We start from the raw sequence: 16,711 nt of genomic DNA, 5'->3' as shown, positions 1-16,711 counted from the left end.
CACGTCAACCCAGGTATACCACATCATTCCAGTTCATTCTATTCCTTGCACGCCTTTCACCCTCCTGCATGTTAAGGCCCAAATCGCTCAAAATCTTCTTCACCACATCCTTTAACCTCCAATTTGGTGTCCCACTTCTCCTCGTTCCCTCCACCTCTGACACATAAATCCTCTTTCTCAGTCTTTCCTCACTCATTCTCTCCATGTAACCAAAGATAATGTTCTGGCCTTACACACATTCTTCAGTGCTCCCAGAACTTTTGCCCCCTTCCCCACCCTGTAACTCACTTCCACTTTCTTGGTTCCATCTGCTGCTAAATCCACTCCCAGATGCCTAAAACACTTCACTTCTTCCAGTTTTTCTCCATTCAAACTTACCTCCCAGTTGACTTGTCCCTCAACCCTACTGTACCTAATAACCTTGCTCTTATTCACATTTGCTCTCAGCTTTCTTCTTTCACACACTTTACCAAACTCAGTCACCAGCTTCTGCAGTTTCTCACCCAAATCAACCACCAGTGCTGTATCATCAGTGAACAACACCTGACTCACTTCCCAAGCCCTCTCATCCACAACAGACTGCATACTTGCCCCTCTCTCCAAGACTCTTGCATTCACCTCGTAAACAACCCCATCCATAAACAAATTAAACAACCATGGGGACATCACGCACCCCTGCTGCAAACAGACTTTCACTGGGAACTGATCACTTTCCTCTCTTCCTACTCGTAAACATACCATACATCCTTGATGAAAACGTTTCACTGCTTCTAGCAACTTACCTCCCACACCATATAATCTTAATATCTTCCACAGAGCATCTCTATCAACTCAATCTTATATAATTAATAGATGGAGTTCCGTTTTTAATGTTATCCCTGGGGATAGGGGAGAAAGAATACTTTCCACGATTAAAGGGGACAGGAGTGGTGGGGCTAGAAACTCTCCTTTCCTTGTATTTTAACTTTGTAACTTTGTAAAAGGGGAAACAGAAGAAGGAGTCATGCAGGAAGTGCTCATCCTCCTTGAAAGCTCAGATTGGGGTGTCTAAATGTGTGTGGATGTAACCAAGATGAGAAAAAAGGAGAGATAGGTATAGTGTTTAAGGAAACGAACCTGGATGTTTTGGCTTTGAGTGAAACAAAGCTCAAGGGTAAGGGGGAAGAGTGGTTTGGGAATGTTTTGGGAGTAAAGTCAGGGGTTGGTGAGAGGACAAGAGCAAAGGAAGGAGTAGCACTACTCCTGAAACAGGAGTTGTGGGAGTATGTGATAGAGTGTAAGAAAGTGAACTCTAGATTGATATGGGTAAAACTGTAAGTGGATGGAGAGAGATGGATGATTATTGGTGCCAATGCACCTGGGCATGAGAAGAAAGATCATGATAGGCAAGTGTTTTGGAAGCAGCTGAGTGGGTGTGTTACCAGTTTTGATGCATGAGACTGGGTTATAGGAATGGGTGATTTGGATGCAAAGGTGAGTAGTGTGGTAGTTCAGGGAATAATTGGTGTAAATGGGCTGTTCAGTGTTGTAAATGGTGAAGAGCTTGTAGATTTGTGTACTGAAAAAAGGATTAGCGATTGGGAATACTTGGTTTAAAAAGAGAGATATACATAAGTATATGTATGTAAGTAGGAGAGATGGCCAGAGAGCGTTATTGGAATAAGTGTTAATTGATAGGTGCGTGAGAGATTCTTTTAGATGTTAATGTGCTGAGAGGTACAATTGGAGGGATGTCTGATCATTATCTTGTGGAGGCGAAGGTGAAGATTTGTAGAGGTTTTCAGAAAAGAAGAGAGAATGTTGGGGTGAAGAGAGTGGTGAGAGTAAGTGAGCATGGGAAGGAGACTTGTTTGAGGAAATACCAGGAGAGACTGAGTGCAGAATGGAAAAAGGTGAGAGCAAAGGATGTAAGGGGAGTGGGGGAGGAATGGGATGTATTTAGGGAAGCAGTGATGGCTTGCACAAAAGATGCTTGTGGCATGAGAAGCATGGGAGGTGGGCAAATTAGAAAGGATAGTGATTGGTGGGATGAAGAAGTAAGGTTATTAGTGAAAGAGAAGAGAGAGGCATTTGGATGGTTTTGCGGGGAAATAGTGCAAATGACTGGGAGATGTATAAAAGAAAGGGGCAGGAGGTCAAGAGAAAGGTGCAAGAGGTGAAAAAGAGGGTTAATGAGAGTTGGGGTGAGAGAGTATCATTAAATTTTAGGGAGAATAAAAAAATATTTTGGAAGGAGATAAATAAAGTGCGTAAGACAAGGGAAGAAATGGGAACATCAATGAAGGGGGCTAATGGGGAGGTAATAACAAGTAGTGGTGATGTGAAAAGGAGATGGAGTGAGTATTTTGAAGGTTTGTTGAATGTGTTTGATGATAGAGTGGCAGATATAGGGTGTTTTGGTCGAGGTGGTGTGCGAAGTGAGAGAGTTAGGGAGAATGATTTGGTAAACAGAGAAGAGGTAGTGAAAGCTTTGTGGAAGATGAAAGCTGGCAAGGCGGCAGGTTTGAATGGTATTGCAGTGGACTTTATTAAAAAAGGGGGTGACTGTGTTGTTGACTGATTGGTGAGGATATTCAGTGTATGTATGACTCATGGTGAAGTATCTGAGGATTGGCGGAATGCATGCATAGTGCCATTGTACAAAGGCAAAGGGGATAAAGGTGAGTGCTCAAATTACAGAGGTAAATAAGTTTGTTGAGTATTCCTTGGAAATTATATGGGAAGGTATTGATTGAGAGGGTGAAGGCATGTACAGAACATCAGATTGGGGAAGAGTAGTGTGGTTTCAGAAGTGATAGAGGATGTGTGGATCAGGTGTATACTCTGAAGAATATTTGTGAGAAATACTTAGAAAAACAAATGGATTTGTATGTAGCATTTATGGATCTGGAGAAGGCATATCATAGAGTTGATAGATGCTCTCTGGAAGGTATTAAGAATATATGGTGTGGGAGGCAAGTTGCTGGAAGCAGTGAAAAGTTTTTATCGAGGATGTAAGGCATGTGTACGTGTAGGAAGAGAGGAAAGTGATTGGTTCTCAGTGAATGTTGGTTTGTGGCAGGGGTGCATGATGTCTCCATAATTGTTTAATTTGTTTATGGATTGGGTTGTTAGGGAGGTGAATGCAAGAGTTTTGGAAAGAGGGGTAAGTATGCAGTCTGTTTGGGATGAGAGAGCTTGGGAAGTGAGTCAGTTGTTGTTCACTGACGATACAGTACTGGTGGCTGATTCGGGTAAGAAACTGCAGAAGCTGGTGAGTGAGTTTGGTAAAGTGTGTGAAAGAAGAAAGTAGAGAGTAAATGTGAATAAAAGCAAGGTTATTAGGTACAGTAGGGTTGAGGGACAAGTCAATTGGGAGGTAAGTTTGAATGGAGAAAAACTGGAGGAAGTGAAGTGTTTTAGATATCTAGGAGTGGATTTGGCAGCGGATGAAACCATGGAAGCGGAACTGTGTCACAGGGTAGGGAAGGGGGCGAAAGTTCTAGGAGCGTTGATGAATGTGTGGAAGGTGAGAACATTATCTCGAAAGCAAAAATGGGTATTTTTGAAGGAATAATTATATGGTTATATGGTTGCAAGACGTGGTCAATAGATAGAGTTGTGCGGAGGAGGGTGGATGTGTTGGAAATGAGATGTTTGAGGACAGTATGTGGTGTGAGGTGGTTTGATTGAGTAAGTAAAGAAAGGGTAAGAGAGATGTGTGGTGATAAAAAGTGTGGTTAAGAGAGCAGAAGATGGTGTATTCAAATGGTTGCATGGAGAGAATGAGTAAGGAAAGATTGACAAATAGATATCTGGGAGTGGATCTGGCAGCGGATGGAACCATGGAAGCGGAAGTGGATCATAGGGTGGGGGAGGGGGCGAAAATTCTGGGAGCCTTGAAGAATGTGTGGAAGTCGAGAACATTATCTCGGAAAGCAAAAATGGGTATGTTTGAAGGAATAGTGGTTCCAACAATGTTGTATGGTTGCGAGGCGTGGGCTCTGGATAGAGTTGTGCGCAGGAGGATGGATGTGCTGGAAATGAGATGTTTGAGGACAATGTGTGGTGTGAGGTGGTTTGATCGAGTAAGTAACGTAAGGGTAAGAGAGATGTGTGGAAATAAAAAGAGCGTGGTTGAGAGAGCAGAAGAGGGTGTTTTGAAATGGTTCGGGCACATGGAGAGAATGAGTGAGGAAAGATTGACCAAGAGAATATATGTGTCGGAGGTGGAGGGAACGAGGAGAAGAGGGAGACCAAATTGGAGGTGGAAAGATGGAGTGAAAAAGATTTTGTGTGATCGGGGCCTGAACATGCAGGAGGGTGAAAGGAGGGCAAGGAATAGAGTGAATTGGAGCGATGTGGTATACCGGGGTTGACGTGCTGTCAGTGGATTGAATCAAGGCATGTGAAGCGTCTGGGGTAAACCATGGAAAGCTGTGTAGGTATGTATATTTGCGTGTGTGGACGTATGTATATACATGTGTACGGGGGTGGGTTGGGCCATTTCTTTCGTCTGTTTCCTTGCGCTACCTCGCAAACGCGGGAGACAGCGACAAAGCAAAAAAAAAAAAAAAAAAATATATGTTTCAGAGTTGGAGGATCTGAGGAGAAGTGGGAGACCAAATTGAAGGTGGAAGGATGGAGTGAAAAAGATTTTGAGCAACCTGGGCCTGAACATACAGGAGGGTGAAAGGCGTGCAAGGAATAGAGTGAATTAGAACGATGTCGTATACCAGGGTCGACGTGCTGTCAATGGATTGAACCAGGGCATGTGAAGCATCTGGGGTACACCATGGAAAGTTTTGTGGGGCTTAGATGTGGAAAGGGAGCTGTGGTTTCGGTGCATTACACATGACAACTAGAGACTGGGTGAATGAATGTGGCCTTTGTTGTCTTTTTCTAGTTCTGCCTCACACATGCGCGGGGAGAGGGGGTTGCCATTTCATGTGTGGTGGGATGGCGACAGGCATGGATGAAGGCGGCAAGTATGACTATGTACGAGTGTATATATGTATGTCTCTGTATGTATATGTACTTATACGTTGAAATGCATAGGTATGTATATGTGCATGTGTGGGCGCTTATGTATATACATGTGTATATGGGTGGGTTGGGCCATTCTTTCGTCTGTTTCCTTGCGCTACCTTGCTAACGCGGGAGACAGCGACAAAGTATAATAATGAAAAATATATCACGCACCCCTTCTGCAAAACGATATTCATTGGGAACCCATGACTTTCCTTTCTTCCTACTCATACACATTTCTTACATCCTCGATAAAAACTTTTCACTGCTTCTAGCAACTTACATTCCACACCATATACTCTTAATACCTTCCACAGAGCATCTTTATGAACTCTATCATATGCCTTCTCCAGATCCATAAATGCTACATACAAATCTATCTTTTTTTCTATTTCTCACATACATTCTTCAAAGCAAACACCTGATCCACATATCCTCTACCACTTCTGACACCACACTGCTCTTCCCCAATATGATGCTCTGTATATGCCTTGGCCCTTTCAATCAATACCCTCCCATATAATTTCTCAGCAATACTCAGCAAACTTATACCTCTGTAATTTGAACACTCACCTTTATCCCCTTTGCCTTTGTACAATGCCACTATGCATGCATTCTGCCAATCCTCAGGCACTTCACCATGAACCATACATACACTGAATATCCTCACCAACCAGTCAATAACAGTCACCCCCTTGTATAGTAAATTCCACAGTAATACCATCCAACCCTTCTGCCTTGCCAGATTTCATCTTCTGCAAAGCTTTCATTACCTCTTCTCTATTTAGCAAATCATTCTCCCTGACCCTCTTACTTCACACACCACCTCCACCAAAACACCCTATATCTGCCAATCTCTCATCGAACACATTCAACAAACCTTGAAAATACTCACTCCATCTCCCTCTCGCTCCACCACTACTTGTTATTACCTCCCCATTTGCCCCTTCATCAATTTTCCCAGTTGTTCTCTTGTCTTATGCACTTGTTTACCTCCTTTTAAAACATCTTTTTATTCTTCCTAAAATTTAGTGATACTCTCTCACCCCAACTCTCATTTGCCCTCTTTTTCACCTCTTGCACCTTTCTCTTGACCTCTTGCCTCTTTCTTTTATACATCTCCCAGTCATTTTCACTATTTCCCTGCAAAAATCATCCAAATGCCTCTCTTTTCTCTTTCACTAAGAGTCTTACTTCTTCATCCCACCAATCGCTCCCCTTCCTAATCTGCCCACCTCCACCCTTTCTTGTGCTGCAGGCATCTTTTGCACAAGCTATCACTGCTTCCCTAAATACATCCCACTCCTCCCAACTCCCTTTATGTCATTTGCTCTCACCTTTTTCCATTCTGCACTCAATCTCACACAAGTCTCCTTCCCAAGCTCACTTACTCTCACCACTCTCTTCTTTTCTGAAAACTTCTTCATATCTTCTCCTTTTCCTTCATAAGATAATGATCAGATATCCCTCCAGTTGCCTCTCTCATAACATTAACATCCAGAAGTCTCTCTTTCACATGCCTATCAATTAACACCTAATCCAGTAACGCTCTCTGGCCATCTCTCCTACTTAAATATGTATACTTATGTATATCTCTCTTTTTAAAGCAGGTATTCCTAATCACCAGTTCTTTTTCAGCACACAAATCTATAAGCTCTTCACCATTTCCATTTACAACACTGAACACCTCATGTACACCAATTATACCCTCAACTGCCACATTACTCACCTTTGCATTCAAGTCACCCATCACTATAACCCGGTCTCGTGCATCAGAGTTGCTAACATACTCACTCAGCTGCTCCCAAAACACTTGCTTCTCATGAACTTTCTTCTCATGACCAGGTGCATAGGTACCAATGATCACCCATCTCTCTCCATCCTCTTTCAGTTTTACCCATATACACATATACATATCAACCTATACATACATCCACATACACAGACATATACATATATACCCATGTACATATTCATTCTTGCTTGCCTTCATCCATTCCTGGCGCTACTCCGTCTCTCAGGAAACATCATTGATACCCCCTGTTTCAGTGAGGTAGTGCCAGAAAACAGACAAAAAAGGCCACATTCATTCACTCTGTCTGTAACTGTTATGTGTAACGCACCGAAACCACAGCTTCTTTTCCACATGTAGTGAATATGTGAAGCCTGAAATGACCTTGATTGGGGCATTCAGTTGCTAGTGTCATTCCCATGACAGTCTGCTCGATACTCACTTTTTTGCAACAGTCCTAGACCCCTCCCATTCACCACTCCATGACCAAACACAAACACCCGAATAAAGATATGACTCACCTTCTGCTTCATATTCAGCAGTTTGTATAAAGAAAGTATCTTCCCCTAAGAAGTACTGCATAAACTAAACAAATACACACCAAAATAACTCACCAGACAGTGAGCAGATGCCATCCTAACCCAGTCTTAAAGACAACTTCTCCCATTGGTAGCTTCCCTCACCAATCATATGGTATTGGAAAATCAGCAGTCAGTAATTTTTTACTGTCCATGTTTTTGAAATTTCTGTAGTGCTTGGTTCTTGTTGAGGGCAAATGCTATTAATTTGTTCCATTTTAATGTTACACTGTTTGCATACAGCAAACTAATTTTGCTTTGCAGTTATTTAGGGCCTTGCAAATCAGTTTTCTGGGCCCTCTTTTATGTTTAAATTTGCCCTGCTAACACATAACATGGGTGGGATAGCATGAGAAGGGTTATTGTATAGGAGCCCAGAGCCTTGGTGATGTTGGTCTAGGGTTCCCAGACCATGGTTAGATGCGTCATTGACTTATGGTTGACCTTATTTGCCCCCGCTGGTAGGGCTCTTGTTTCTATTGTCTCCTGTATTGGATGATTGGTTCGCCTATTTATGGTTGACCATATTTACCCCCGCTGGTAGGGCTCTTGTTTCTATTGTCTCCTGTATTGGATGATTGGTTCGCCTATTTCTACCTATAACATATTTCTAATATTCTGGTCTTGATACCCATCAAGTTGGGTTTCTACTCTGTTCTGATGGATATCATCTATACTACATAAGTTTCTATCACAACTGAAGTGATTTCACAGACCAACATAAAATGCATTCCCCTTCTCCCTGCAAAGTAACTTAGCTTTACATTTGATTCTGCTTAGTGTGCATAAATTTGTCATATATGAGCAGTAATGTGTTTTCTATGACTGGCTTTCTTTGAACTTGCTGATGAGAGTCTTGTACCAGGAGTTCTTTCCTCTGGTCTGCTTATATTATATCCCATCTGCATAGTGAATGTCATTACACTATATGAGAAGAGCTTTTGATGGTGTCATTATATTTCCCAAGAGCAAAAACCAATGGTGTTGGTATTAAGGAATCTTCAACCAGAATGATACTAGGATCATCCTGAAATTCAAATGAAGCAAGAGCATGCTCCCAAGTCCTACATCTTGCCTTGTGTCAAAGAAAAAGGATAATAAAGTGCAGTCAGCTTTGCCCTTTCTGATTCTTTTTGAATTCATTATTATATAACTCATGCTTCAGTTTTTGATAGTGTATTTGAGTGGAAGCACACATCTTTTGTATATTTTCCTAATGTTAGAGAAACTAACCATGATAGAAGAGGAGCAAGTGGTTTTTATATCCTGACATTTAATCAAGGACCACTCAACCAGCACCTTGGTTTGCTTCACAACCTGATAAGATGCTGTCCATTGTTTACCTAGTAGAGAGAACTTTATTTAGGGTAATACCTATATTGGTAATCTTTGAGGAAATGGGGAGCATTGTAAATGTTGCCTGTTGGTCAGTCAAGAGCAATACTAAGGTTTATATGCTTTATATGTAATTATTTCAATCAGTATTGTAATATTTCAAGATTAGGATTTGGATTAGAGCACTTACTGCCTCTGAATCAAAAATCTGTTTCATAGATACTTGGGTTGTTGACATATGATGTAAGGAATTTGTGCTTGAGCAATATTCAGTTTACCAAAGGCAGTGTTTCTTGTAATTTGATAATAATCAGTTCACTCTTAAGATATTATCTCATTGTAAATATTTTCAGGATGATATTTTAAAAAAATTTGTGGAGATGAAAAGTTTAATACTGCCCCACATGCCTCCACCTTTCCCTGTTTCCAAGACCTCAAATTCTCCTGAACACTCAAGTCGGAGCCCACATGGTAGTCCAAAGAAGAAACTTCATCTTGGGGCGAACAGCACACCCTCCTCTTCCCCACCAAGTACTCCCAGTTTAGAGCATCCCACCACTTTGGCCATCACCAAGAACACCCTTGTGAAAAACCCATCCAGGGGGTCCTCTCCTCTTGTCTCCCCCAGCTCACCACGTTCTGGGAAACCACATGGGAAAGTTTCCCACAAATCTCCTCAGCCTAAGTCACCTGTTGCCAAATCATCTGCGGTCAAGTCACCTGTAGCAAAATCTCCAGCTAAGTCTCCTAAGAAAACAGCATCATGATCACACAGTAGGGTTGCTCTACCCAGCTAGGTGATCACAGGTGAGGGTTACCATATCCAGCTATGTGATCACAAAAAATGTTGGTATACCCAACTGAGTGATTACACAGATGGGTTAATATTCTCAGCTATGTGATCACAGAGAAGGGTTGCCAAATCCAGCTAGGTAATCAGAGGAGGTTAGGCATACCCAGCTAAGTGATCACAGAAGGGGTGTGGTATACCTGGCTAGGTGATCACTAGGGATAGTCGGTGTGCCCAGCTAGGTGATCACAGAGCAGGGTTAGTATGACCGGCTGGCTGATCACAGAGTAAGGTTGGTGTGCCCAGCTAGGTGATCACTGGGAATGGTTGGTATGTCCACTTAGTTGATCACAGACCAGGGTTGGTATAGCCAGCTAGGTGATTACAGCAGGGTTGTTATGCTCAGCTTGGTGATCACAGAGCAGGGTTGGTATACTGAGCTAGGTGATCACAGAACAAGGTTGGTAAGCCCAGCTAGGTAATAACAGAACAGGGTTGGTACACCCCACTAGCCAAGCACAAAGGTTGCTTGATATGCCTAGTTAAGAGATTAAAGAGCAGTATTGGTATACCCAGCTGGGTAATTACAGAGCAGGGTTGGTGTGCCCGAGTAGGTGATCACAGAACATGATTGGTATGCCCAGGTAGGTGATCACAGAGCCGGGTTGCTGTGCCCTACTAGGTTATCATAGAGCAGGGTTGGTATGTCTAACTAGGTGATCACGGAGTAGGGTTGGTGTGCCCAACTAGGTTATTATAGAGCAGGGCTGGGATACCCATCTAGGTGATCTTAGAGCAGGGTGGGTATGCTCACCTAGGAGATCACACAGCAGGGTTGGTGTACCTAGCTAGGTAATCACAGAGGAGGGTTGGTATGTCCATCTAGACGATCAGAGAACAGGGTTGATATATCCATCTAGATGATCAGAAAGCAGGGTTGGTATGCCCAGCTAGATGATCAGAGAGCAGGGTTGATTAGTCCAGCTAGATATTAGAGCAAGGTTGGTATGCACAGTTAGGTTACCACAGAGCAGAGATGATGTGCCTTGCTAGGTGATCATAGAGCATGGTTGGTGTGCCTAACTAGGTGATCTCAGATCAGGGCTGGTATGCCTAAATTGGCAATCTCAGAGCAGGATTGATATGCCCAGCTAGGTGATCACAGCTGGTTTGGTATGCACAGGTGGGTGATCACAAATCCGGATTGGTGATTACAAAGGAGGGTTGGTATGCCCAGCTAAGTGATCTTAGAGCACGTTTGGTGTGCCTGGCTAGGTGATCACAACACAGGGTTGATGTGCTCAAATAGATGATCACAGAGCAGGGTTGGTATACTTTGTAAGGTAGATCACAGAGTAGGGTTGGTATGCCCAGCTAACTGATCACAGAGCAGGGTTGGTGTGCTTGGCTTGCTGATTGCTGAGTAGGGATGGTGTGCCTAGCTAGGTAATCACAAAACAGGGTTGGTTTGCCTAACTAGGTGATCACAGAACAGGGTTAGTATGCTCAACTGGGTGATAATAGAGCAGGGTTGGTACACCAGCTAGGTGATCACACAGCAGAGTTGATATGTCCATTTAGGTGATCATTTAGTGGGATTGGTAAATCTAAACTAGGTGATCATGAAGCATGGTTGATGTGGCCAGTAAGGTGATCACAAAGTAGGATAGGTATGCCCTGCTAGGTGATCAAAGAGCAAGGTTGGTTTTGTGCCCAGCACTGTGGTTACAATGCAGGGTTGGTATGCCCAAATAAGTGACCACAGTGAAAGGTTGATGTGCATAGGTAGGTGATCACAGAGCAGGTTTGGTATGCCCAACTAAGTGATCACAGTGCACAGTTGGTGTGCCTAGCTAAGTGATCCCAGAGCAGGGTTTGTAGGCCCATCTAGGTGATCACAGAGCAGGGATGGTATTCCCAGGTAGGTGATCACAGAGCAGGATTGGTATGTCCAGCTAGATGATCACACAGCAGGATTGGTATGCCCTGTTAGGTGGCCAGAAAAATGGTTTACTGTAATTGCTCAGTGACTGGAGATGGGTTGCCATTTCTTGCAAGGTTGCCATACTATTGAGGGTATGTTGGTCTGTTTCAGAATAAGACCAGAATAAAGTTGTCATGCTTCACAAAGTGATTACAGGGCAGTTCTTCTGTACATGAACAGTGGATCACATGGCTGAGTATCACTACTCAGTGACCAGAAGATTTAGAGAAAAAAAAAAGATTATTCTTCAAAAAGTGATTTCAGGGGTAGAGTGTCCATATCCAGCTAAGTGATAACAGTTCGTTAGGGCAAGGTTATCATACCTTGTTAGTTGAGCACAGAGCATGGATGTTGTACCTGATTAATTGATTGCATAGCATAGTTACCATACCCAGTTAGATGATCACAGAGATGGGTTGCCTCACCTTATCAGAGTAGGGTTTCCATACCTGACTAGATGTTCATAGCAATTAATATAACTAACTAGATCATAGAACAGGGTTGTCACACCTGATCAGGTGATTTCAAGAATAAGGTTGACCTACTCAACAAAATCATAGCATCGTTCTATAAAAGATCAGGTTTTAAAGAATACTAGTCAGTTTATTTTGTACTGATTTTTTGCATTGGAGATAACTTATTTGTGCAGCTTAACCAATTGCATGCTATGTGATTGTTGGTATGAAGCTTGTACATACGATTTATCTTTAAGAGGCGCTGTAGGAAATGATGCTCGTGTTATCAGTAGAGAAGTGGCATTAGCATGGCAAGCTATGCAAATGCTTAGCTGAGATTGTAGTGTGTCTAATGTGTTTTAGCAGTATGCTCCCTCTTATATTTTTGGATACTAGATTTTTTTGTATTTTGTTGCATGGACTCCAAATTTGTCATAAGTGTAATTATTGTTGAATCTTTCAATATGTGTCCATTAACTTGTGACAGACTTTATGTGCACATGGCAGTGGTAATCACTTGCTGTATAATTGCTTAACCAATTGGATGGCTGTTGCAAATTTTCTTGAAAGATAGTTTTCGAATGAATGTTTTTTTTTTTTTTTTAGCCTTTATCATTCATTATGTGGATATCTCTTAGACATGGAAGATCAGTTTAGCTGGTTTGCTGTAGATTTTCTTCATTGCTGGTAAAGTTGATTTTAGAAACCAGCATAGTACATAAAGTTTGCTCAGCAAGTTTAAATAATAGTACTGTGTGTTCAATAAAAATCAGTGGGTTTTATTCATAGATAAATAATTAAAAGTACATTTATTTCATTGAATTGTTGGTATCCCTCTTTTTTTTGATAGTAAGGAAAGCTAAATTTTATTATTGACATTTGTTTAAAGTGAAAGAAAAATGAGTCTTATGCTTATCCTAGTGGAAAAATTATTTGCCACTACCACTCAGTTATCAAGGTAGAAAATATAGTATTTATTCATACAATACTGTGAAAGAATTCATCTTATTCAATGATACAGAATTTCTCCATAAACAAAAAAAAACACATGACTGGCTTGTGCAAGATGGAATTTCGTCAAGGTGATAGGACAGACTCTTTTCATGGGAGAAATGCAAAATTTATCCATAGGTGAAAAGCAGAATGTGGATTGACGTACTGGATACTTTTATAAGTATGGAGCAAAATACCCATATAATGTTTGGTAGACTATGGAAGATTTTCCCAAGAACATGACTGAACTTATATGGGATGGTCAACCAACTGTATGAAAAAAATATGCTCGGAAGAAAAAATAAAATTTGCCCAAGTGAGAAGATATTCATTGAGGGACAAGGCAGAGTCAATCCATGGTACTAATTATGCAGAATTTATCCCAAAACAGAATGGAGAGTATGCATTTGAGAAATGTTATTCAATGTCAGTATGTTCATCTACTGAGGTGGGGTATAATTTAAAGTGGTATAAAACAATATTTGAATGTGGGGACATGGCCAAATTTATTTTTAAATGTAAGACATAGTTTAGGACAAATGTTAAGTTACCTACAGAGACAAGATGGACTTCAGTGAATGGGTGCAAGATAAAGTGCGTCCTTCTCTGAATGCAATTAATGTGAAAGTATATATTTTCTAAAGCCAAATTACTGAAATCTTTGAAAGATTTTAATCCATAGATGCTCTGAAGAGGAACTAGTTTTGCTTTGCTGTTGGCTCTTGTGCTGATTTTAGCCTTGCTGTTTGCTAATGTGCTCCATTATTGTAGCTTGTGTATGTTGACAGGTTATGAATAATACCTGAAAAGTGCATAATTCATTGATAAAACCATAGTTAGCTCCATGAAAGATACCAGTATTGATCCACTTTTAGTTTACTAGAACTTCATGTTTTTGAATTTTACATGAGAAGTGCATAATTCTGTGATAAAACCATAGGTAGCACCATGAAAATGTCAATTATCCGATTCAGTAGGAGTTATATTTGAGCTCTACTGTATATTAACTGTGTGAATTACAGTTCTGTTTTGTATGCTAAAAATAAGATTTAAATTATTTGCAGAGTTGTTAAAAGTGATTTATTTTGAATCATTGTAGAATATTACTGAAAAGAACTTTTTACTTTGTAAATCCAATTGAAAATTACTGTAGGTATATAAATAATTATAAGTAGTTCTAACCCATAAGCACGTGTTTTAATAAATTTCTTACTAGGCAGACTATCAGAATGGAAATAGTGTATAAATGAACTGCTAAATATGCTCATTATTATAACAGAATTGTCAGTTGTGCACTCATCTTGTTTTGTCGAGCATCCTTGCAAAGTACTGCTAATGATCTTAGCTATTTATGCAGCAGATAATCTATAATAATGAAGCAGTTCTTACAAAGACAATTGTGGCATTAATGTAGATCTAAATTGAGATGATTGGAACTTAAGTGTTGCATTCATAGAATTGGGTGATCCTGTTGCCGAGTGAATGCAACTGTATACATATATGATACCTTGTCAGGATAATTTTCTGACATATTTTTCCCTGGGGATAGGGGAGAAAGAATACTTCCCACACATTCCTCATGTGTTGTAGAAGACAGCTAAAGGAGACGTGAGCAGGGGGCTAGAAACCCTCCCCTCCTTGTATTTTAACTTTCTAAATGGGGAAACGGAAGAAGGAGTCAAGTGGGGAGTGCTCATCCTCCTCGAAGGCTCAGATTAGGGTGACTAAATGTGTGTGGATGTAACCAAGATGAGAGAAAAAAGGAGAGATATTGGTATGTTTGAGGAAAGGAACCTGGATGTTTTGGCTCTGAGTGAAACAAAGCTCAAGGGTAAAGGGGAAGAGTGGTATGGGAATGTCTTGGGAGTAAAGTCAGGGGTTAGTGAGAGGACAAGAGCAAGGGAAGGAGTAGCACTACTCCTGAAACAGGAGTGGCGGGAGTATGTGATAGAGTGTTAGAAAGTAAACTTTAGATTGATATGGGTAAAACTGAAAGTGGATGGAGAGAGATGGGTGATTATTGGTGTATATGCACCTGGGCATGAGAAGAAAGATCATGAGAGGCAAGTGTTTTGGGACCAGCTGAGTGAGTGTCTTAGTAATTTTGATGCACGAGACCGGGTTATAGTGATGGGTGATTTGAATGCAAAGGTGAGTAATGTGGCAGTTGAGGGAATAATTGGTGTACATGGGGTGTTCAGTGTTGTAAATGGAAATGGTGAAGAGCTTGTAGATTTATGTGCTAAAAAAGGACTGGTGATTGGGAATACCTGGTTTAAGAGGAGAGATATACATAAGTATATGTATGTAAGTAGGAGAGATGGCCAGAGAGCGTTACTGGATTACGTGTTAATTGATAGGCACACGAAAGAGAGACTTTTGGATGTTTATGAGCTGAGAGGTGCAACTGGAGGGATGTCTGATTATTATCTTGTGGAGGCAAAGGTGAAGATTTTGTAGAGGTTTTCATTCAAAAAGGAAGAGAGAATGTTGGGGTGATGAGAGTGGTGAGAGTAAGTGAGCTTGGGAAGGAGACTTGTGTGAGAAAGTACCAGGAGAGACTGAGTACAGAATGGAAAAAGGTGAGAATGAAGGACGTAAGGGGAGTGGAGGAGGAATGGGATGTATTTAGGGAAGCAGTGATGGCTTGTGCAAAAGATGCTTGTGGCATGAGAAACATGGAAGGTGGGCAGATTAGAAAGGGTAGTGAGTGGTGGGATGAAGAAGTAAGATTATTGGTGAAAGAGAAGAGAAAGGCATTTGGACGATTTTTGCAGGGAAATAATGCAAATGAGTGGGAGATGTATAAAAGAAAGAGGCAGGAGATCAAGAGAAAGGTACAACAGGCGAAAAAGAGGGCAAATGAGAGTTGGGGTGAGAGAGTATCATTAAATTTTAGGGAGAATAAAAAGATGTTTTGGAAGGAGGTAAATAAAGTTCGTAAGACAAGGGAACAAATGGAAACATCAATGAAGGGGGCTAATGGGGAGGTGATAACAAGTAGTGGTGATGTGAGAAGTAGATGGCGTGAGTATTTTCAAGGTTTGTTGAATGTGTCCGATGATAGAAAGGCAGATATAGGGTGTTTTGGTCGAGGTGGTGTGCAAAGTGAAAGGGGCTAGGAAGAATGATTTGGTAAACAGAGAAGAGGTAGTAAAAGCATTGCAGAAGATGAAACCCAGCAAGGCAGCGGGTTTGGATGGTATTGCAGTGGAATTTATTAAAAAAGGGGGTGACTGTATTGTTGACTGGTTGGTAAGGTTATTTAATGGATGTATGACTCATGGTGAAGTGCCTAAGGACTGGCGGAATGCTTGCATAATGCCATTGTACAGAGGCAAAGGGGATAACATTGAGTGCTCAAATTACAGAGATATAAGTTTGTCGAGTATTTCTTGGAAATTATATGGGAGGGTATTGATTGAGAGGGTGAAGGCATGTACAGAGCATCAGATTGGGGAAGAGCAGTGTGGTTTCAGAAGTGGTAGAGGATGTGTGGATCAGGTGTTTACTTTGAAGAATGTATGTGAGAAATACTTAGAAAAGCAAATGGATTTGTATGTAGCATATATGTATCTGGAGAAGGCATATGATAGAGTTGATAGAGATGCTCTATGGAAGGTATTAAGAATGTGTGGGGTGGGAGGTAAGTTGTTAGAAGCAGTGAAAAGTTTTTATCGAGGATGTAAGGCATATGTACGTGTAGGAAGAAAGGAAAGTGATTGGTTATCAGTGAATGTTAGTTTCCGGCAGGGGAGTGAGGTGAATGTAAGAGTC

General features: G+C 41.2%; 1 protein-coding gene across 1 annotated transcript in view; it reads left to right on the top strand.

Moving 5' to 3' along the window:
- Positions 1-14,122, top strand: part of LOC139746586 (constitutive coactivator of peroxisome proliferator-activated receptor gamma-like) — a 98,694-nt gene extending 84,572 nt beyond the window's left edge. Inside the window, exon 6 of the mRNA XM_071657979.1 lies at positions 9,066-14,122. Within this exon, the coding sequence (XP_071514080.1) occupies positions 9,066-9,479 (414 nt within the window). The 3' untranslated portion in view covers positions 9,480-14,122. The remainder of the gene's footprint in view (positions 1-9,065) is intronic.
- Positions 14,123-16,711: the final 2,589 nt, after the last annotated feature.

The sequence above is a fragment of the Panulirus ornatus genome, chromosome 65 (genome assembly GCF_036320965.1).
Source record: "Panulirus ornatus isolate Po-2019 chromosome 65, ASM3632096v1, whole genome shotgun sequence".
NCBI lineage: Eukaryota > Metazoa > Arthropoda > Malacostraca > Decapoda > Palinuridae > Panulirus > Panulirus ornatus.
This window is presented reverse-complemented; position numbering and strand designations above follow the sequence as displayed.